This window comes from Muscardinus avellanarius (assembly GCF_963383645.1).
Source record: "Muscardinus avellanarius genome assembly, chromosome: 1".
NCBI classification, from domain to species: domain Eukaryota; kingdom Metazoa; phylum Chordata; class Mammalia; order Rodentia; family Gliridae; genus Muscardinus; species Muscardinus avellanarius.
The window spans coordinates 238124160-238145457 of NC_137786.1; the positions used below are offsets into that span (position 1 = coordinate 238124160).

The window sequence follows — 21298 nt, forward strand, 5'->3', positions numbered from 1 at the left end:
GCATGCCGAAGGCGCCCTGCCCGGGGAGCAGATGCAGGGCAGGCTGCCTGACCCCAGGATGCTAGGAGGGGGGGCCTCAGCAGCGGCCGCCCTGCCCCCACGCCCGCCCAGGCCTCCCTCCTGCCGCCCGCCCGCTGGCCGGGGCCTTCTGGATCCCATCAGATGCCACAGCAATCCGACTGTGACAGGACGAGGCTGGCCGGGGTCAGTGGGGTGACCGCTCATGGCCCTGATGTTTGAAAATCTCCAAGTCAAAATGACCCAGCAGACAAGCCGAGGGCTAGATTTTCTGAGATGGGGTCTTTGAATTACCAGCAGTCACAAACGGCAGGCCCCCATGACCCGGCCCGCAGACCGCACATGGGACACAGGGCCCAGACCTCAGGACCACCGTGCGTTCCCAGGGTCCCTGGCTGGGCCAGCTCCCCTCTCCTGGCGGGGTGGCTAGGTAGCTGGCAATGCCCAGCTGCAGCCAATGCAAGCCGGGAGCAAGCAGGAGACCCGGGCAGAAACAAAGGCGGGGAGAGAAGGCCGCCTGGGAGGGCCAGGGCACCCCGCACCGGGCCAGGGCCAGGGCAGGACTGGGCCCCAGTGGGGACAGGTGGGGGTGGTGCGTCAGCCTCACACTGGGGGTGGGAGAGCGGAAGGCACTCGCAGATGGGGGGCAGTTGCAGAGGAGGGGGAGGTGCCGACTGCGGGGCCAGGGGGCTTCCCAGCACAAGGTTGTGCGGTGAGTGGCTTTCCTCTGTGGCTCTCCTCCTCTCCAGGTGTTATTTGGGAAAAAAAATACTTTTCCAACTACATGTTGAAAACTTCAGCATGAAAATTTAATGTCAGAAAGGCTGTAATCACTTTCCCAGAGATAAGACACAGCCCCTCGAGGAGGAGGGGGTGGGGAACCCGATCCCTCTAACACAGAAAGCAGACAGGCAAAGCCAGGGGCTGGGGGCCCAGCAGGAGGGCCGTCCTGGCCTGCAGTCCACACTGGGGACACTTGAGCTCTCTGCAAAGGCCCCGGCCGGGTGCCGCTTTACCTTCTTTGGGCAGTTCAGTTCTGCTGTTGAGGCTCGGGTTTCTGGGTGGCGCCGTGGCCTCCTGACCTGCGCTCTCAGACCCTAATTTGGGACCGTGGAGGGCTCAGGTTTCGAACAGCTAAGCCGAGGAGGACAGCTTGGCCATCTCTGAGCTCAGTCTTTCCGTCCAGCATCCGGCGGCCACCTGGTCAGCAGCGCCACCCCTGGTTGAAAGCTGGGGACTCCCTCTCCCCTGCCCCCAGGGGCCCGGGGTACACCCAGAGTCCTGGGTGTGGGTGTTGGGGATCATGGACCAGTCCTGTCCCTAGGCACTAGCCTGAGAAACAAAAGATCTAAGACACTCAGCTTGCCTGGACTCCCCCCATAGAGCAGACTCAACTTCTCAAAGTTGACCCCGGCAATCCCTACCCAGAACGCGCCTCTGAGACACGAAGAGATTCCCACAAAAGATCTCAGACACTCAGCTTGCCTCGGTTTACCCCCTGAAGCAGACAAAACTAGGTTGTCTCCAGCAACCCCCCACCCCCACCCAAAGCACCTCTATCTATCTCAGACATGAGAAAATCCCTGGACCCTGAGACCTCCCTGCCCTGGGAGGGGTGGGGCGCCCTGGTGGCCTGGGCGGCGGGTGTGTCCAGACCAGTGTTCAGCAACCGAATGGCATTCCGAGGGCGGGGGCGGAGGGAAGGCGCCATTTGGAGACAACTGGCCCCGGCTGGCTTGGGGGCCTTCTGCCCCCAGGCCCAAGAGTCAGGCCATATGGGGAATGGTGTACCTCTACTGCCCCCGTCAGGTGGCCCTAGGCTCAGGGCCAGCTCCCCGGTGACCCAGCCCAGCGCTTCTGAGAGGCGGGCTCCCCTGTTCAGTTGAAGGGCACGGAGACCTCCTAAGGGGTCAGGGTTGCGTGCCTGTGCACGTGTGCAGGACGCTCCCAGGGCTTGGGGTGGGAGGGTCCCATGCATCTCTCCCCACAGACCCCAGATCCCGCGGCCCCTGACCCAGTACTGGGCCCTAACCACACACACCCAAGGACCCCATGGCCCCGGAGGAGCCCCTCACAGGGGCCTGGCTGGGCAAGTGGGATGGGGGTGCACACAGCGGGGCTGGGCTGGCCTGGGGCCAGCCACGGGCATCTCCCAAAAGCGGCTGGGTCCCCCCACTATCTCACCCCTCACAGGGCCCCCGAGGGGAGGCATGGGACCACTGTTACCCTCTGTTTGCCTGCCGCTCCCAGCATCACCAGGGAGACATCGCGGGGTGTGGGGGGGGCATGCCTCGGAGGTGACTAAGTGCGCAGGGGGCGCCATGCCAACCGGTAGGCGAGGACTCTCGCACCCCAGCCCCGGTCCTCTGCCCTGGCCCGCCAAGAATGTTCTGTGAGCCCTGTGTGCAGGCACAAGGTCCAGAGTGCCAGGCCAGCCCGCCAGGCCGGCGCCTGCTCCGGCCCGGTGCCCCCGCCCGGCCACCTTGTCTCTTCTTGGGGCTTCTGTCTACATGGCCCTAAAATCCAAGTTTCCTGACCTGGGATGCCCCCTGCCCCCCATCTGCTCCCTGCAACCTCACTGGGGTGATGTCCATGCTTGGGCTCCCGTAGGTCTTGCCCCCAGGCCCCACCATACTGCCTGCAGAGGGCTTCCCAGGAGGCAGGAAGAGGTGCAGGGCCCAGCAGAACTGGCCGTCCCGGGCCCTCGCCTGCTCATGAGTGGGCCAGCCTAGACCTGGGAAGCTGGGGCGCAGCGATGGCCTGAACGTCAATACGGCCCCCCTCCCGGTCCTTTTTGGGGTTCCACTGTGGGACTTACAGTTTCCCCAGCCTGGACATCTGGGGGTGTCTGGGCAGCCACGCCCTGGGAAAGCCCAAGGCTAGAGTGGCTCAGAAGTCGTTGTTCTGGCTAGGGTCATCTTGATGGACACGAGCAACTGTGACCATCTCCAAAGCCATTTCTATTTGGGCAGTGGGTTAGGACGCGGGCTTCCCGGCAGCGGGCGGGCCACACGATATTTTGAGATAAAGGACATTCCTGGCATCCCTCTTCACCTTCCTTGGGCAGCTGTCGGATCCCCTTACCCCTGCACAAGTGGGCATGTCCTCCCAAAGCCCCAGAGGAGGCCCGGAACGCATAGTTTTCCCGTTATGTACTGGCGGAGGGGCCAAGGCGGATTTAGCTGGGGCGAGGCCTGGGAGCCCAGCGGGCCAGGGATGTTCTGGGAGGTGAAGACAAGCTCAGATGAGAACAGCAGCTGGTGCCGACCCCAGGAGGCCTCTTTCAGAGTGCTGAGCCTGGGATTTATTTTTAGGAGGTGCCGTCTAACGCTTAGGCAGTCCCATCCCAAGTGTAAGCTTAGGGTGGCCATGTACAAATCCCCCCAGGATGGAGGGGAGGCCCCAGGATTTGGGGTCATCTGGTTCTGGGCTCTAGGCAAGTGACCTAGCTTTCTGGGTGCCTATCTCTGAGAACCTTGGTGCACCCCAGCAGGAAACCATGGCCTTTCTCAAAGTCCTGCTACATCCTGACTTCCAAGTCTAGTCCTGGGCTGAGCCCCCGAGGGCCGCCCCTTCCCCTAATGACCTGTGCCCAAACCACTCACTCCAGGCCGGCTGGGAAGGGAAAGCAGGGTTCTGCAGTCTTGGTCCTCATGCCCACCAGTGGGTCTCTGGAGGTGGAGGGGGGGGTGCCTGCTAGGAAGGGATCAGGTGAAAGCAGCGTGTGTTTTCTGAAGTGGAGATAAAATAGGGCAGAGGGTCAGTTGGCATCCTGAGGGCGGGCAGGGGACCCCTGGGACCCACAGCAGGAGGCTGGGCCATAATACCATTGAATGCTCCAGAGCCTGGGACACCCCTTAAGTGGATGGGACACCCCCAGGGGTTTGAGCTGGGTCCTGATTTGGGGTAGGGGCTGCGACAGGGCCTCCCCAGGCCGAGGCCGTCCTGGGAGCTGAGAATCAGCAGAGCTGGCACCCAGACTGGCGATCTGGAAGACTGGGTGGTAACTGGGTGGGCAGGCCATGCCACCTCGTGGCCGGGGTCTGGGCTGGCATGGAGGGAGGCTCTTCGCAGGCTGGGAATAGCAGTGCCGCCTGTGAGGAGCAGCTGGCCCACTAGAGCCGGGCTTCCGGGCACCCGCGCCTGACCACACTCTGCCACACCGTGGCCACGGGAGGGACAGACAGCAAAGGCCTGGGACCCAGCTGCACAGAGGCGCCAGGCTTTGCCCTCTCTGGGGGGACAGGAGGGCCCCTGAATCTGGTGTGAGGATCCCAGCAGCACAGAGAGTACGGGACTCCCCTGCTGTCCACCACGATGCCCGGCTACCGGCTCAATAATTGTGGCCACAAGAGCCTCCCCGTCAAGAGCCAGCAGCGCAGAGCAGAAACTAGGGCCTCTGGACCAGCCTGTACCCCATGGTATGCCTGTCCTCTGGCGGCCTCTACTTAGCTGGCTCCCGAGCCCCCCGGCAGTGAGAACCCCATCCAGGTCCTGGCTGCTGTGTACCCAGATGTGTTCTCAGACGGGCCCCTTGAGTCCAAGGGCCCAGGAGCCAGCCATAGTCCTCTCAGAAACTACGGGAGGCCAGGCATGGTGGCGCAGGCCTGAAATCCCAATACTTGGGAGGCCGAGACAGGAGGATGGCAAGTTTGAGGCCAGTCTCAGCAACTTATCAAGACCCTCTTTTATTTATTTTTAATTTATTTTTATGCAGTAATGGGGATGGAATCCAGGGGCATTCTACCTCCGGGCTACACCCCCAGCCCTATTTTTTATTCTTTATTTTGAAACAGGGTCGCACTGAGTTGCAAAGGGCCTCACTAAGTAGCTGAAGCTGTCTGAGAACCGCGATCCTCCTGTCTCAGCCTCCCAAATGCTGGGATTACAAGTGCGCGCCAGCACGCCTGGCTACAAGGCTCAAGGCCCTCTTTTTTTTCTTTTGCGGTACTGGGGATGGAACTTCTCAGGGGCGTTCGACCTCCAAGCTACACCCTTAGCCCTATTTTTTTTATTCTTTATTTTGAAACAGTATCTCACTGATTTGCAGAGGGCCTCGCTAAGTAGCTGAGGCTGTTGCAAACTGTGACCCTCCTGTCTCGGCCTCCTGAATGCTGGGATGACAAGCGTGTACTACCACACCCGGCTCTTATTTTTTATTTTGAAACAGGGTCTCACTGAGTGGCAAAGGGCCTCACTAAGTAGCTGAGGTTGTCCTCGAACTACGATCTTCCTGTCTCAGCCTCCCACACTCGGCTATAAGACCCTCTTTTTTTTTTTTTTTTCAATACTGGGGATGGAATCCAGGGGCATTCTACCACCAAGCTACACCCTCAGCCCTATTTTTTAGTCTTTTCTTTTTTTAAACAGGGTCCCACTGAGTTGCAAAGGGACTCACTAAGTAGCTGAGGCTGTCTGCAAACCATGATCCTCCTGTCTCAGCCTCCCGAATGCTGGGATTACAAGAGTGCGCCACCACACCTGGCTCCTATTTTTTATTCTTTATTTTGAAACAGGGTCTCACTGAGTGGCAAAGGGCCTCACTAAGTAGCTGAGGCTGGCCAAGAAATGCAATCCTTCTGTCTCAGCCTCCCAAAGGCTGGGAATACAAGCGTGTGCCACCATGCCTGGGTTACAAAACCCTCTTTAAAAAAAATAATAAAAAAGGGCTGGGGTGTGTGGCTTGGAGGTAGCACAGCTCTGGGTGGAATGCCCCAGTGCAAGCAGAACAGAAAAGACCTCCGATGGAGGAGCCTGGGGCCGCCTCCCTGCTGTGGCCAGGCCCCCGATGATTTGTGGCCTGGCATGTGGGTCTGGGAAGGGGCCGGGCTCTCCCCTCCAGTGGAGTCACAGGAGCAGACCCCTCTCCTGCCCCGGCCTGGCTGCTCTGGCCGGCCTTCTTAATGAGTGTGTGTTTCTTGGGCCTTTGATCTGGGACTCTAATGACCATCCCCTGCTGAGGAGCCAACCCCTCCCCGCTGTCCTGGGCCTGAGCAGAGGACGATTATCCAGCCCCGCTGACCAGCAGCTCTGGTGTAGGAGCTGAAGGCTCCGGCTGCCCCTTGAGTTGCAAGAGGAGATTCTTGGTGGTGCCCAGGGGCACCAGGCAACTCCAGGCCCGACGCCCTGAGCTGTGTCCCTATGCCCTCTCAACACTTGGGGCCTGCTAGGGAACCCCCAAATCTGAGGGTCCAGAGGCCAAGGCTGCTTCATACCACAGGCCCCGCCACCTGGTCTGCACACTCCGGGGGCTTGTGGCTGCGTGGGCCTCCCCGAGTGCGCTGGTCAGGCCCATCCCTGTCCCTCGTGACTGCTGGGACAGCCACCTCCGGCCACCCGCGCCCCAGGCTAGCCCACTTCCTCGGCCGCTCGCCCCTCGCTGCTGGAGTCCCCGGGACGTCTCGGGTCTCGGTCTCTCTGGGCCAGGGTGCATCTTGAAGAGGGAGCGCCGCAGGCCGGGCCTTTGTGAGGAGCCAGGACTCATGGGGAGGGTGCTGACCTTCAGGTGGGGGCCATGAACAAGGCTGGAGAGGCCGGGCCCAGCCCCTCGGGGGCCCCTTCCCCCCCAGAGCGCCCCTCGGTCACTCCGAGGCAAGCACCGGGAAAATGAGACCTTTGCGAGCGCGCCCGCCCCTTCCCCCTCTCTGGCAGCAGGAGTACGGTTTTATGAGTGCTACAAATCAGATATCACACAGTTTGGGGCTGACATGGTTTTTATAAGAATTATTTAAGGCCCTGGCCGCCGGTAAGGTCCCAGGGAGAAGTGGGGCAAGGCACATCCAGCTGTTTGGGCCGTTGGAATTCCAAACACTTCGTAAAGTGAAGGTGGGAAGGGGGGGCGCACCTTGTTCTGTTTAGCGCCGCCTCGCTCCTGGCCCGGCGCGGAAGGGGGCCGCGCAGCTGCCATGGGGCCATGGGGCCGGGGCTTGCTCGGGGCTGCGCGGGCTGCCCTGGCTCTGGCCCGCAGGAGGGAGTTTGAGGGTTCTCTCCACTGGTGTCCACTATCCCCACCCCAAAGTGCCCCCAGAGTGGGAACTACTCTGCATTGCAGGATATGAGGTCGAGCCCCTTTTGGGGTCTCCACGCTCCTTTTTTTTTTTTTTTTCAGTACTGGGGATGGAGCCCAGGGGCATTCTGCCTCCCAACTACACCCCCAGCCCTATTTTTATTCTTTATTTTGAAACAGGGTCTCACTGAGTTGCAGAGGGCCTCACTGAGTAGCTGAGGCTGTCTGCAATCTGCGATCCTCCTGTCTCAGCTTCCCAAGCGCTGGGATTACAAGCGTGCGCCACCACACTGGGCTCTTCAGGAGCTTTTTTAAGCTGGCCTGTCAGCCACGAGCCCAGCCGTGTGCCCAGTGCCGTGGACTTGCCTGACCCGACACCCACCAGGCTTCATGTGGTGTCTGTGATGGTCAGTTCAGTGGACAGAGCCGCGCTAGGGGCCAGGTCACCGGCTCAGGACCCGGGAGAGGGCTGGAGAGATTGGTGGCAGGGGCTAGAGTGTGCTCAGCATCGTGGTAAGGGGTGTCCAGTGGGGCCACGTGTCAGTTAACCGCACCTCTCCAGGTGCTTTCAGTTCTCAATTCTGGGGTGCCCAGCTCCCATCAATGCCAATGGAGCAGCCAGTCTGGTAATGCCGGATCGGGCTCCCTACCTTTTAGCACCAGCATTAACACCCCCAGAGGACGAGCGCATACCTCTGCTCATGCTGGACCTAGGGACACAGGGACCCTGCGCTTTTCCTGTGGTCCGGGGCCTGGGGTGCCTGGGGAGTAGCGCTGAGGCTCCTCCACTTGAAAAGAGAGGCTATGGGAGGCGAAGACAGGAGGACCACAGGTTTGAGGCCAGCCTTAGCAACTTACTGAGGCCCTCTGCCAATTAGGGAAACCCTGTTCCTTTTCTTTTCTTTCTTTCCTTTTTTCTTCCTTTCCTTTCCTTTCCTTTCTTTCTTCTGGGCAGTACTAGGGGTAGAACCCAGGGGCATTCTACCTCTGAGCTACACCCCCAGCCCTATTTTTAAAAATTCTTTATTTTGAAACAGGATCTCACTGAGTTGCAAAGGGCCTCACTAAATAACTGAGGCTGTCCGCGAACCACGATCCTCCCGTTTCAGCCTCCCAAATGCTGGGATTACAAGTGTGTGCCACCATGCCCGGTGAGACCCTGTTTCAAAATAAAAAAATAAAATAGGGCTTGGCAATATAAGTGAAAGGTAGAATACTCCTAGGTTCAATCCTCAGTACCACCAAAAATAAAACTAAACTACTACTACTACTACTACTAATAATAATAAATATAAAAGGGCTGGGTATAAAAGCTTAAAGGTAGAATCCTACCCCCTGGGTTCCATCCCTAGGAAAGAAAAGTAGAAACCAAGTGACACACTTCTGGGACAGGCAGACAGGGGACCCCTTCTTGTCCGACTCCACGAATTGTGTAGAGGGTCAGGACGGAGTTTGGCTCCTCTGTCTTGCCGCTCAGAGATGGGGGTGGGATAGCAGTGGTGCAAGGCCCCGCTGGCTCTGGGCCTCTCTGGGGGCTAGCCCCTCCGCGTGCTGTGACAGAGTGGGGACACGGTAGCCCTGGGTGAGCCCCAGGGCCCCAACTCTGAGAATCGGGGGCCCGCCCTGCAGAGCTGAGCCGGCCGGGGCAGCAGCGCAGATGTATGGGGAGCGCCGGCCGGCCGGGGCGGGGCGCAGGACCGGCGGCCTTTCACTGTTGATCTTAGCGTCAGGGCTCCAGCATCCACCGAGGCCAGGACCAATCAAAGCCAGATGTGGCAGCAACAGAGAAGCTGATTATTTTGACTAGGAAAAACCCTATTTACAAAGAAATAATGAAGTCATTGGGGTCAAACACAGACGCTGAGCAGGTCGCCGCGGCGCCTGGGGAGCCGGGCGCTCTGCCGGCTGCTCCTGGGCCAGTGGCCTGAGTGTCCCTACTGGTGTCCTGTGAGCAGAGGCCGTGGGGCGCAGCCCTGGCCGGCCGGGCTGAGCTGCTGGGTCTGTGGGGTTCCTGGGCGAGGTGCTTTCTTGGAGGAAGCAGCGATGCACCTGGGGACAGAGAGAGGTGGGGAAGGCCCGACCCCTGTGCCCAACAGTCAGGGTGGGCAGTGTGTGCTACAAAGAGAGCCCCAAAGACTGGCAAGAGGGCGCACTAGCAAAGCTTTGCCACGAAGGAACTTACAGTCAGATAGGGAAAGGGGGCAGGAAGGCCCTTGCACAGAGGGTGGGGCGGGCCCAGGCCTAGGTGCCCATGCCAGAGCAGGCTGGCTCCGAGGGGAGGGCCGTGGGCAGCACCTGGCAGAGGGTGGCCCAGGAAGGGCATCTTATGCACAGGGCAGCCAGTAGTCCTGGGCCAGGCACGTCCACCCATCGGGGGCCAGGAGCACATGAAAACCTAGATCCATAAAGATCCAGCGCATGGCAGGAGCACATCTCCAGGACCAAAGGGTAGAAGTGACGACGCGTCCGTGGACGGATGGCCGAATGAACAAATGGCGTCCACGCCGCCTGCACAGGAATATTATTCAACCTTAAAAAAGGAAGGAAGTGCTGGCGCAAGCCAAAACATGAATGGACCCTGAGCATACTACGCTCAGCAAGACCAGCCACGCACAGAAGAGCAGACGCTATCGGGGTCTACTCAGGCGAGATCACAGGGTCGCCCCACTCGGAGACGGGGCGTAGCAGGAAAGCTTGCAGGGCTGGGAAGAGAACGGGGAGCCATCACAATGGAGTGCCGGCTTGTGCTGGGGTAATGCAAACATTCTAACACGCCCCTGCCCCCGGCTGTGCCAGGTACACAGCCCCAGCAACACACTGAAACCGCTAGCGGGGCCTTTAAATGGGTGAACCTCACGGTATGTGAGCTACGTCTCAATAAAGTTGTTTAAAAAATAGAAGCGGCCGGACATGGTGGCGCGTGCTTGTCATCCCAGCACTGGCGAGGCCGGGACAGGAGGATCGCGGTTCGTGAACAGCCTCAGCTACTTAGTGAGGCCCTGTGCAACTCGGCGAGACCGTTTCAAAATAAAGAATAAAAACTAGGGCTGGGGGTGGAGCTCGGAGGTAGAATCTCCAGGACTGCAAAAATAAATAAACAAAACAGAAGCAAACGTGCCAAGGCCAGCCGTCTCCTGCCCGGGGTGGCCAGATGCCCCACAGCAGCACCCCCGGGAGGGCGTCACTGGGCACAGCCCGGGGCTGTGGCCTGGATGTAGCCAGGCGCAGGCTGCTTTCCTGTCTGCGGAGCCGACTTCCTGAGCTTGGTGTTCGTGTTACTGAAGTATTGAGTCTCTTACTCGTTCACACATTCAGCTGATAGAGTTTAGAATCACAGGAAAGTCGGGGCGTGGGAGAGGAGCCCCCGGATGACGGCCGCCCTGGAGTCCCCTAAGAGGGGCCTGGTCTCCTTGCCCTCTGTGTAGAGAGGTGTGGGACACGGCAGGAAGGGCTGTGTCCCTGTGCTGGGGGCCCGAGACTGCCAGGAGCCCCCAGAGGGGACCTGGGTCCTGGGCTGCGGCAGCTGCGGGGTTCGCTCGCTGCGCAGGACCAGGGAGGCCTTGGCAAAGCCCTGTCCTGGGGCATCCATGCAGCCACTGATGCCCTTGTGAGGTGGGTCCAACCCTGCGGGCCCTCGAGCAGAGACCCAGACGTCCACAGATGCGCTGGCTGCATCTGGCAGCCCGGCTTACTTACCTGGGATGGCATTGCTGAGGGCCACTGAGCCCGGCCAGAAAGCTGGTGTCAGGCCAAGGAAGCGGGGCGCCGGAGGGCCAGGCACAGTCCCAGACTCCAGCTCTCTGTCCCGTCCTCCCTACGCAGTGAAGGGCCACAGGGTCATGGTCCCTCCAGCGGAGGACAGCTCTCTCCCCAGACACAGGCCGACAGCCCCTAAGAGGCCCCCAGATGCCCGCTCCCTCTCGTTCCAGATGTCCCGGGGGAGGCAGGGCCCCCAGCCCATCTTGTGGGTCAGGGTTTCTGTCCATCCCCGCCACACAAATGCCCAGGCAAAGGTGGACATGGTCTTGTCAGCCTGTGGAAGCTGACCAGGAGGCCCCTTGTATGGGAGCGGAGACAGGCCCATGGAGGCGTCTTTCTGTACTGGGCCTCCAGAGAGGGCTAGGTCCTAGAAGAAGCACCCCCAGGACGGTCCCCTTTTTGGACCTCAGGGCGCCCCACTCCAGTCAGGGCGGCTTGCCCACTGGGCCCCTCAGCATGGCACTGGGTCACTCTCCCAGCTCAGCCGTCAGGGCCCTGAGCGTCTACCCCGCGGCCAAAGTACAGAAGACCTGCAGGAAGCCGGGGCTGTGGGAGCATGGGGAGCCCCTGAGTGACCGAGCCAGGGCGCCCCAGACAGCGCAGACAAGGCCTGCCTGGCTCACCCAGGTTCTGAATGATCCTAGGGTGGGTCACTCCCTGGGCTGAGAACACAGCCCGCGAGCCACCGCCTCCCCTCAGGGTGCGCCTGTCTAGCTCCAGAAGCGCCATCTGCCATTGTGCTCACCCACCCCACCGCAGGAGCCCCCTGGGGCCCGGCTGTGCGCCTGGAGGACCTCAGGCCCTTCCCGGGGCCTGCAGGATAGAGGAGGCGAAGCCCCCATGAGGGAGGACTGGGGTGGGCGTTCCTGGCCCCCCGTCCAGCGCCCCTGGCCGCGGGCAGGCCGGCTCCACGCCGCCCCAAGCTGTCTCGCCACAGGCAGGTCGGCTCCACACCGCCCGCTGCAGCCTCGGGCGCCGGCGGGCCCTACCAGGTGCCGGGGACAGGTCTCAGCTGCTGGGCCCGGCCTCTTCCCCGGCTGGGCCAGTGCGGGGAGGCCGGGGGCTGGGGTGAGGCCGGAAGAGGAGTGGGCTGTGGGGCCACGGCAGTGGGGTCTAATGAAGGGTGACTGGCGGCTGCCTGGCGCCCCTGCGGGGCTGTTGACAGTCCCTGTGTGCGGGGCAGCCATGACGAATGGGATCCCCCCTCCCCCGCCGGAGTGAGGGTCCTCAGGACGCCAGGGCCCCATGAATTATTTCTCTAAGGAAAATACAGTCGGCTCCATTCCTCCTGCCCCGCTTCCTGAACCTCCATCCGTAAATCAACACTGAAGGAGCAGGCTGCCCCGGCGTTCACCTCCAGCCAGGGTGCCCTCCCGCCCACGCCAGGGGGTGCGGGGGCCGGCCCCCCGTCTCCATCTCCTGGCGGCCCAGCCAGGGCTCTGCTCAGACCACGGCAAGCAGCGCTGTGGAACGGGCTCCAGGACCCAAGGGAGGGTTGCTGGGGCCTGGAGTGGGGTGGGGGCCTGCGGCCACGTGGTGGTGGCTGGCTTCTCTGGAGCACAGCAACTGCACTCCCACACCCCATATCTGCAGGAAAACCCCTCTCCACAGCCCCCAACCCCCTGCCCTCACCCCCACACCCTCCCGCTCGTGCTGCCTGGAGCTCCCTGTGGTCCAGGTTAGGTGGAGACCACCAGTAGCCCCTCCCTCTATGCAGGCGTAGGGCAGCACCTCAGGGTCTTCCCGATCGGTCTGTTTCTGCTGTCCCGGGTCCCACCCGCCCGCAGCCAGGGTGCCTTTCCTCCACCTACTCCCTCGTGTGGCCTCAGCCCCCTGGCCGCGTGGCCCAGCTGGCTCCCATCTCTGCCCTCTGCTACCCACTACCTAGACGGGTGGCTGGCTCCACCTCCACCTGGGCCCACAGGTGGCTAACCTGGGACTCAGGTAGGCACGGTGGCCCCTGCTGGGCCTTCCCACCCAGCCAGATTTGGAGCCTGTTTCTGCTTCTCAGCAGCCTGGCAGACGACCACCACGTGCCTGAGATGGCCCTCCTTAGGGGAGGGCTGGGAGCAGGCAGCTGCCTACCTGGGGGATACTGCGGTGTGCCTGAGTTCCGTGAATTCTTCTGGGCTGCCCCGTCCCCCATTTCCTGGGCCTGGCTAGAGGTGGTGACGGCTGCTTCTCCCTCTCACAAAGGCTCGATGGGCACCAGGCCGCACATTCAGGCTCTCCGAGCGGAGATGTGGCTTAATGCTCAGCATCACGGGGGGCAGGGGGTCCTCTCTGAGCGTGTGTTTTGGGGGCAAGGATTAACACCAGGTAAAGGCCAAAGCAGACCAGGTCTCAAGCCTCTGGGACCTGCTCAAAGGGCACCTTAGCCGGCGGCACCAGGCAGCCCTGGCATGTCTGTGACCCTGGCCCTTTTCTTATCAGTCCCTGGGCTGGGGTGTCGGGAGAGAAGGGGAACGCAAGCCCTCTGGGTTCCCTGGGAAGGTGCAACAGATGTTACCGAAACTCAAAATTCCAGAGGTGGGGAATCCCTGGCCCACAGGGCCCGGCTTCCTCTGTAGGCACACTGGCCGAGACCAAAACCCCAGAGCAAAGGAGTACAAAGCGTCTAGTTCCTTCTCCACGGGGCAGGACTTTATTTTGGGCTGCAGGCAGAGCTCTGCCGCTGGGGTCTGCGCCCATTCCTGTCCACCGCGCAGTCACAAGCCGAACCAGTCAGGGACCCCGCCGCGCCGGGGGTCGCAGCTTGTCCTCCGCTGCTCCTCCTCCAGGAACCTGCCGGGCCCTCCCTCTGCAGAGTCTCCTTCAGGAAGCTGCTCTTTCTCTGGAAACAGATCTGGGAAGGCGAAGGTCTGCCCGTGTGCCTAGGGAGAGAAGCGGGCTTGCAGCTGGGTGGGCCGGGGCAGCACCTTCCTGGTGTCCTGCCAGTCGGACCTGGAACACCCCCCCGTCCACACACACACACACAGCAGGACGATGGCCCGGGTGTCTCAGAGCAGGGTCCTGCCTGGAAAATAAACATCTCCCTGGCAGCCAGGCCTCTAGTTTTACCTAGCAGCGGGAAGCCATTACCCAGCGACAATGCCCCTTTTCATCCACATTATCTCCTTACGGTGGGGTCTGCACCAGTCCCGGGCTCATTAAAAGGAGCCTAGCAAAGGCCCATTCACTGGGGCAGCAGCGGGTGGAACGGGGGCAGCAAAACAGGACACAAACGACGTCCGGTGCCACGCTGAAACTTTTTCCATCCAAAATACCTAAAGGCCTTCACCCACATTAAAGGCTGCCCCTCCTCCCAGCTCAGAGCTTGGCAAGTAACACACACATGATGTACACACAAACCTACACACACAGCGGCCTCTGAACCAAGACCGTCTTTGCAAACCGACTGGCTTTTTATCTTTCAGAACAAGTTCGGGACCTGTCAGCACGGCCAAGTCCCAGCACAGACCCCGAGCCCGTGGGCCCCTGGGAGGGGCGGCGGCCCTGTGGGGCTGTGCCAGCCTGCTGCCCCGTCGGCTCCCAGGGAAGGGGAGCGGGTGGCCTGTGCCCACCGAAGGCCCACGGGAGCCGCGAGGCTTTAGTAAGCAAAAGCAGCCCTGCGCCCTCGGCTCTGGCAGACCCTCGCTTTGTGAGGAAATTGGGGCTTGGGCAGGCAGCCAAGCGTGATCCGAAACAGCCACGCAGATCCCCCGAGAGCGGGGTCTGTGCGCTCTGGTGCAGGGGCACCGGGCGCAGGGGCCGGACAAAAGCCAGCGACCGCAAGCAGGGAGCCGGCCTGCGGACGCTGTCTTACACGCCTCAGACCCTCTTTCTTCTCTTTAAAATACCAAGTGCCAACAGTTTACACTTAGAGCTGACTGCCCAGGGCCGGGGATGTGTTTAATATCTCGAGGTGATTCTGTTGGCTTCGGAGGTGGGGGAAACCCTACCTGACATTTTAAAATTCGGACACAAAGACGGCCCTGACACTGACTTGGGCAGAGGCAGAGGGTGAGAAAAGCCCTGGCTTCAGGGCGCAGGAGCCAGGCGTGCGGCTCCAAGGCGACTTCCCTCTCCAGAGCAGTTCCTTGGCAAGGGACAGGAAGAGGAGAAAGAGGTCAGGATGAGAATGGACAGGCCGCCCTGACCCCAGCGTCCCGGCTGCCGCCACTGTCTGGGCCAGATCGTGCCTGCCCCACGCCCGCCCTGCTTGTTCCTGCCTGGAGCCGGAGGCCCTCACTCACGGCCTGTGTGCGCTGTTCACTCAAAACGGGCTCTGTGTAAACATGGTCAATGCTCTTTTTGTTCAGTGGTAACTGAGGGCTCAACTCAGCTCCCGCCCAGACCTGGGGCCAGAGAGACGTTTATCAGGTTGTCAGAGGGAAAATGTGGGACCGCCTGGGGCCGAGTGGGGCCTGCCTCTCCGAGGCCACCGCTGGCTCACAAGAATTTCCAGCGCTTGATCCGTCTCTTGGTTGGCCCCCTCCCCCTGTGTGTGCCTCACAATGAGCTGTTATTAGAAGCCCCCGCCCAGCGGGGACCTAGAGCACAGCTCCGCAGATGCAGACAGGGAAGGGGCGGGCCTCTTGAGAGTCTGGGGTCCCTTTGGGGGACGAGGGCCAACTGTCTTGGGCCAGTTTCTAGGCTACACAAAGACCTATTAGAGTTGGGGGCTGGGGAGGCGTTACAAATTTCAATTCTGGGATGGGAGGCACACGCTGGGCCCCCAGGTTCCCGCCTGCCTCTGGCTGCCCGGATTTCACAGAAGGAAAGAGTGCTGGGGCAGCTGCAGACACCAGCGCCGAGCACTGCTGAGCGCCGGGGCTGGGCAAAGACCAGGGGCTCCAGGGAGCTCAAAAGCCCCCGGAACCACAGCTGCCTCCAAAGTGACTCCCGGCGAGCTCCGCACAGGGGCTGTCGCCCGCAGCCAGGACAAAGACAGACGCCGCCGCCGGCGCCCAGCGCACACACCTTCCTCAGCCGCGCTGCCGTCTCCACCGGGGGTGGCTGCTGTGTGCACAGCAGATATTAGGCTAAATATGTGACTGCTTCCAGCGAAGCTGTGCCCACACTGGGTCTCTGAATAAACTGCCCTTTGACTCTGGGGCTCGGCTGGCAACAGGCAGGGATTTCCTAATAGCGCTACTGCCATCTAGCGGCGGGGGTGCAGGGCTTGCTTGGGGAGTTGTTTACACAGAAACTGAAGAAAGTAAGGAAGCCCCCCACCCCCCTCGGGCTTCCAGCAGTGGGGGGCAGGTTAATAGCCCTGCAGGGCGGAACCTTCCCTGCAAGATTCCCACAGAGGCCACGCGGTCCTAGCCGGCCTCAGGGCTGGAGGGGGCTCTGCCGGGAGACCCTGAGGCCCGGGCCAGCTGCCCTGACAAAGAAGAGACCTCCGGGCCTCAGGACGGGTTCTCACTCACTCACTCCCCACGAGCCTGGGCTCAGCCGTGGGTGGGGGTCTCAGCCCAGAGCCCCTGGGTGGCACCACCCGCTCGAGTCACACTGCCAGCCAGCCCACCACCGAAGCCACAGGACCCAGACCGCCCCTTCCAAGGGGCACACGCCCCAAGGCACTGGGTTTTGCTCCTGGTTCGGGATCTGCCCAAGGACAGGCTCCAAGGGCCAGCAGCTTCTGATGCTCAGACACTCTGGGTTCTGCTGGAGCCGAAGCCCACGGCCCTGGGCGTGCGTGGGGCGGGGGCTGCGAGTGGTCTTCCACCTCCCCTCTTGGGGAGGCCTGGCCCGCAACAGCCCCCAGGACACACTCAGGCCCGTTGGTGAGGCCCAGGCTGCCGTCCACTCACCAGCTGAACGTAGGCCACCTTGTAGTCTGGCTTCTTGATCCTCACGTTCCTGTGGTCTCTCTTCCTGTTGGAGCCTGTGGGCAGGGGAGGGAAGCAGGATTTGCGCCCTGCTCCAGCACAGATCCCGGCCCTGGCAGCCCAGAAACCTCCTTCTAGAGAGCGCAGGCACCTGCGCTGACCAGCTCTGTCCCCAGCCAACAGCCAGAGCTGCCAGCCTGTGCTTAAACCAGGCTGTTTGGACAAAAACCTCGAGAAAACAGCAACAGGCTCTAGAAGAGTAAAGAAGGGGACTGCGCATGCTACTTAGTGGTAGAGAGGCCCTGGGTTCAATCCCCAATACCACCAAAAAAAAAAAAATTTTTTGTAGTTGAGCATGGTGGCTTACGATGCCAGTGCTTGGGAGGCCGAGACAGGAGGATCACAGGTGTGAGGCCAGCCCCAGCAATTTACCAAGACCTTGACTCAAAATAAAGGAAGTGAGGGGTAAGGCTCAGAGGTGGAACACCCCTAGGTTCAACCCACAGTACCACACAAACAAACAAAAGAGAAGCCAGCGTGCGGCACATGCCTGTAATCCCAGTACTTGGGAGACAGGAGGACTGCAGCTTGGAGGCCAGCCTCAGCAATTTAGCAAGACTCTGTTTCAAAGTAAAAAATAAAACAGAGCTGGGGGCGTGTAGTGTGGAGGAAGCCCCTGGGTTCAATCCCTAGCACCAAAAAAAAAAAAAAAAAAAAAAAAAGCCGGGCATGGTGGTGCGCGCTTGTAATCCCAGCATTCGTGAGGCTGAGTCAGGAGGATCTTTGCAACTACTCAGTGAGGCCCTTTGCAACTCAGTGAGATGCTGTTTCAAAATAAAGAATAAAAAATAAGGTAGGGAGTATAGCTGGGAGGTCGAATGCCCCTGGGTTCCATCCCCAGTACAGCAAAAAAAAAAGAAAAAAAAGAAAAAGGAAGAGCGAGCGACCCATTGCTCTGCTCCCCGGGGACGGACACGCAAGCGGGAGCAGAAGGCAGCCTGGGTTCCCGGGAGGCACTGAAGCCACGTGGCAGCTGCCCGGCCACCGCAGGCTGATTTAGAGTGCCGGAGGGGACATGGGACCCGGCAGGGAGCAGACAAGAGGAGGGTGGAGGGCGGGGGGACTGTGGCACCAGCTCCAGGTGCCCTGCTGAGCCCTGACAGCTGTACCTTGGTTTCCCTACATGCCAAGGCAGGAGGTGCCACCGAGTGGCCATGGGGCTGCGGCTCGGCGGGAGGGGGCGGGAGTGGTGAGCTCACATGTGCCGGGCGGCAGCCGGGCGGTTACTCACCGTGCTGGATCCGCGTGCGCACTGCAGCCACGGGCACGTTGTAGATGCGCTCGAGATAATTCTTGAGGTCTACTCTGGTCATCCTGCGTGAGGGACAAAGAACAGGAAGCCTGGGCACACTAGAAGGCACCGAGCCAGACCAGAACCCGCCCGGGGCCGAGCGTCTAGGCCAAGGCCAGGTACCCGCTTTGGGCCCCGTGGTGGTGACTCGCGGAGGGTCAGAGATCGGGCCCCACGGTCCAGGCCCGCTCAACTCACACAGGGAAGGGACCGCCTGAGGCCGCCACTGGGCGCTGGCGACAGGGCCCAACGCGCACTTCCAGGCAGGACTCAGCAGGCGAAGTCCGCGTCCTCTCTTTCCCTTAACGTAGTGGCAAGCTTGGCTTTGAGGCCTGGCCTGCGACATCCACAGACATGTCTGGCCCCACCCCAGCTAGGGTGCCGGAACTGGACACTTGAGAGAAATGCCCTGCTCTGGCTGGGGCTGTGTGCAGCCCGCGGGCACAGTGCCTCGTGGAGCCGTAGCTGAGCCCGGAGGTGAAGGGACTAGAAGCCGAGCTGAGCGGGTCTGCAGATGAGCACCCTCCTGGCCCAGCCTCCCGGGAAGAGGACAGAGGCAGGGATTCAACAAAAGCCCAGAGAAGGACGTGTCAGCTAAGCCTTCCCCAGGTGGAGGGCGAGCCAGGAAGCCTCCCAAGCAGGCCCCTGCTCCCTGAGACTCCGCAGCCCACAGGGAGTGCAGCCCCGAGGTCCCTCCTTGGCAGGAAGGGCCCAACCCCAGGAGCTGAGCCAGGAAACAAGGCACCTCCAATCTCCAGCGCCCTGCTGGGGCGTGCCCCACACCAAAGCCCTCTGCGGCTTACTCCATGGGGATCCGGAACTGCACGGTGTCCTCTGGCTGCTCTGTGCCCGGCCGCACCAGCTGAATGAAGAAGTTGGTTCGGAACACGCGGAGCTGAGGGCCGCCCAGCTGATACAGGGGGTACCTGCCCAGGAGAGATTGGGGTGCGTGTCATACACGCAGCACAGGTCCCAAGGCCACCGGAGGAGAGTCACATGTCCACGCACTCCAGCAGGGCAGGGGAAGAGAGCGGGCACCAAGCCTGGCAGGAGGCCCTGCAACCTGTGTCCACGCTTGGTCTGCCCAGTGTGGGCGGTCAGCTCTCCATCTAAAGAGCCGACTTGGGGGGGGGGGTTACAGACCCGCAGAGAGGGCCACAGGACAGCCAGAGGAACAGGAATCAGTATTGAGGGCTGGGAATGAAGTTGAGTGGCGGAGCGCTTGCCTAGCACGCATGAGGCTGAGTTCAACCCCAGCACCCCCAAAAGAACAACGGTTAAAAAAGAAGCGGCTAGTAGAGAGCCCCTCACAATCAGACTGGCCATGGGATTCAGCTTGAAGGTGCCATCCCCTGCCCTGCTCTGCCAGGGAGCCGCTGGCCAGCCTGCCAGGCGAGGGGGGCAGGCAGAGACAGGAGGGAAGAGCCGCCCCACTTTGCCCAGGGCAGGCCCCTGCCCTCAAGAAGCCAGGGCGAGGCTGGGCTGCCGAGCATGGGTCTCTCAGCAAACTGCTCGGCTCATTTGCACCGCCTCCCCCCAGGTCCCCAGAGTGGGCAGGAGCGGCGAGGGGTTCGGGTAGTGGCTACTTCTCAGGACCACAGGCTCCACTCAGCCTCCTTGCCATTAACTGTCCGGCTGGGGATACAGGAATAGAGCCCACTAGGCAGGCCTGTAGGCCTCAGGCCAGGGTCCACTGGGCCTAGGTAGAGAGTGGGCTATGGGGCATCTGGGTTCTCACCCACAGCCCTGATCAACCTGAGGTACTCCACGTGGGCCTTTATCTCTGGGTACCTGCACTACCTTGGGGGAGGCGACGCCACTGACCCAGCTTCTGGGGGGGCGCTGGCCCTGGGCCCCACAGCTCTAGGGAGCGCCAAGGAGCTGGGCAGGTTGCTCCTGCAGGTTTGAAAGCAGGAGGCCACAGGACTGGGCCCTGAACCTCAGGACTGAGACACAGACACCTGGGGGTTTAGGGGACACTGGGCAGTCTGCTGGGAGCCAGGGTGGGAGGGCTCTCGGGGGGGCAGGCACCAGCAGCAAACTGTGTTCCCAACTGCGGCTAACAGTGTCACCCGCTGACCGAGCCTCAGCAGAGCCTCCTGGGCAGGGCAGCAAGGTGGGCACAGGGCTGGCCCTAAAAGGAGGCTCTTTGGGGGGCAGGGTACCGGGTGCAAGGGGCCTGACTTGGTTTACCCACAGGTCCAAGCCAACTGGGGCTGCCCAAGGGGCCCACGTATGCCCCATGGGGTCCAGCTGCAGCACCGTGGGGGGGAGACAAGCCTGGAGCTGCAGCCCTTGAAGGTGGAAGAGCTGGTACGGTGGCTCACCACGTCCAGCCTGCGTGCCTCAGGGGCTGGGGGACAACACTGGACTAGGGCTCTGGAGGGACAGCGGCTGGCCTTCTGACCAGGCCCAGCCTGTGTGGCCTGAGCTGAACGGCCCACACTCTCCACCCCAGCTGCCTGCCAGGCCCCGGCCTGGGCCTCCACTCTGGAACGACTCCACTGCCCACACCCTCCTCCAGGGTCCCGGGGTGCAAGGGAGCCCCAGGTCACCCTGAGGCCTCCTGGGGGGGGCCCAAATGAGGGACCGGCCTGATCGCCTCCTACTGCTCCCCCAATATGCCAGGAGCACCTCAAACGAGGACTTTCACCCCTCCCAGCCCACAGCCCGGGGCTTGGCTCCCGCCGCCGCCCTGCCCCCCCTCGGCCGGCGGGTGACTCATCTGCGCTCCCACCCTGTCCCACACCCCATCATAAGCAAGTCCCTTCACTCCCTCCAAAGCCCGGGCGGACGTGGCAGGCCAGGCCCTGTCCCGCCTGTCCTCCACCCTGGGCACCCAGCCCGGGCAGAGGCCCCGGGTCCTGGCCCCGGCCCGTCCCGCGTCTACGGAAGTGGGACCCTGAGGTCCCCTGCCCGAGCACGGGGTGTCCAGCGCTGCCCCACTGCGCACCCCGCACTCGTGTCACTGTTCCCCGAGCCGCTGGGCCCACACCAGGGGCGTGCGTGTGTTCTGCTCGGACTCGGGCGAGCGACCGGGGCCCGGGGCACCTGCGGGGCAGCGCGGGAGGGCCGGGGGCCCCCGCAACGGGCCCGCCCCGCCCGGGCCCTGCGGGCGCCCTACTCACAGCACGTTCCGCGCCATGGCGAGCGCGCCCGCCGGCAGGAAGGAGCGACGCCCGCCCCGCACGGCGCCCGCGCTGGCACAGCGCCCCCTCGCTTCCGGAGGCCGCGCGGCCCCGCCCCGCACGCGCCCCGCACGCGCCCCGCCCCGCCGCGGAGCCCCGCCCCTCCCGCCGCGGAGCCCCGCCCCTCCCACCGCACGCGCCCCGCACGCGCCCCGCCCCG

General features: G+C 62.1%; 1 protein-coding gene across 1 annotated transcript; it reads right to left on the reverse strand.

Annotated features, from left to right (window-relative positions):
• Nucleotides 1-13460: 13460 nt before the first annotated feature.
• MRPL23 (mitochondrial ribosomal protein L23) lies at nucleotides 13461-21095 on the reverse strand (the record flags this gene model as incomplete). The annotated part of the gene is made up of 5 exons (XM_080710579.1): nucleotides 13461-13656; nucleotides 16582-16655; nucleotides 17891-17973; nucleotides 18754-18876; nucleotides 21079-21095. 5 exons carry the CDS (start codon nucleotides 21093-21095, stop codon nucleotides 13492-13494), a joined length of 462 nt encoding a protein of 153 aa, XP_080566705.1. The 3' UTR covers nucleotides 13461-13491.
• Nucleotides 21096-21298: the final 203 nt, after the last annotated feature.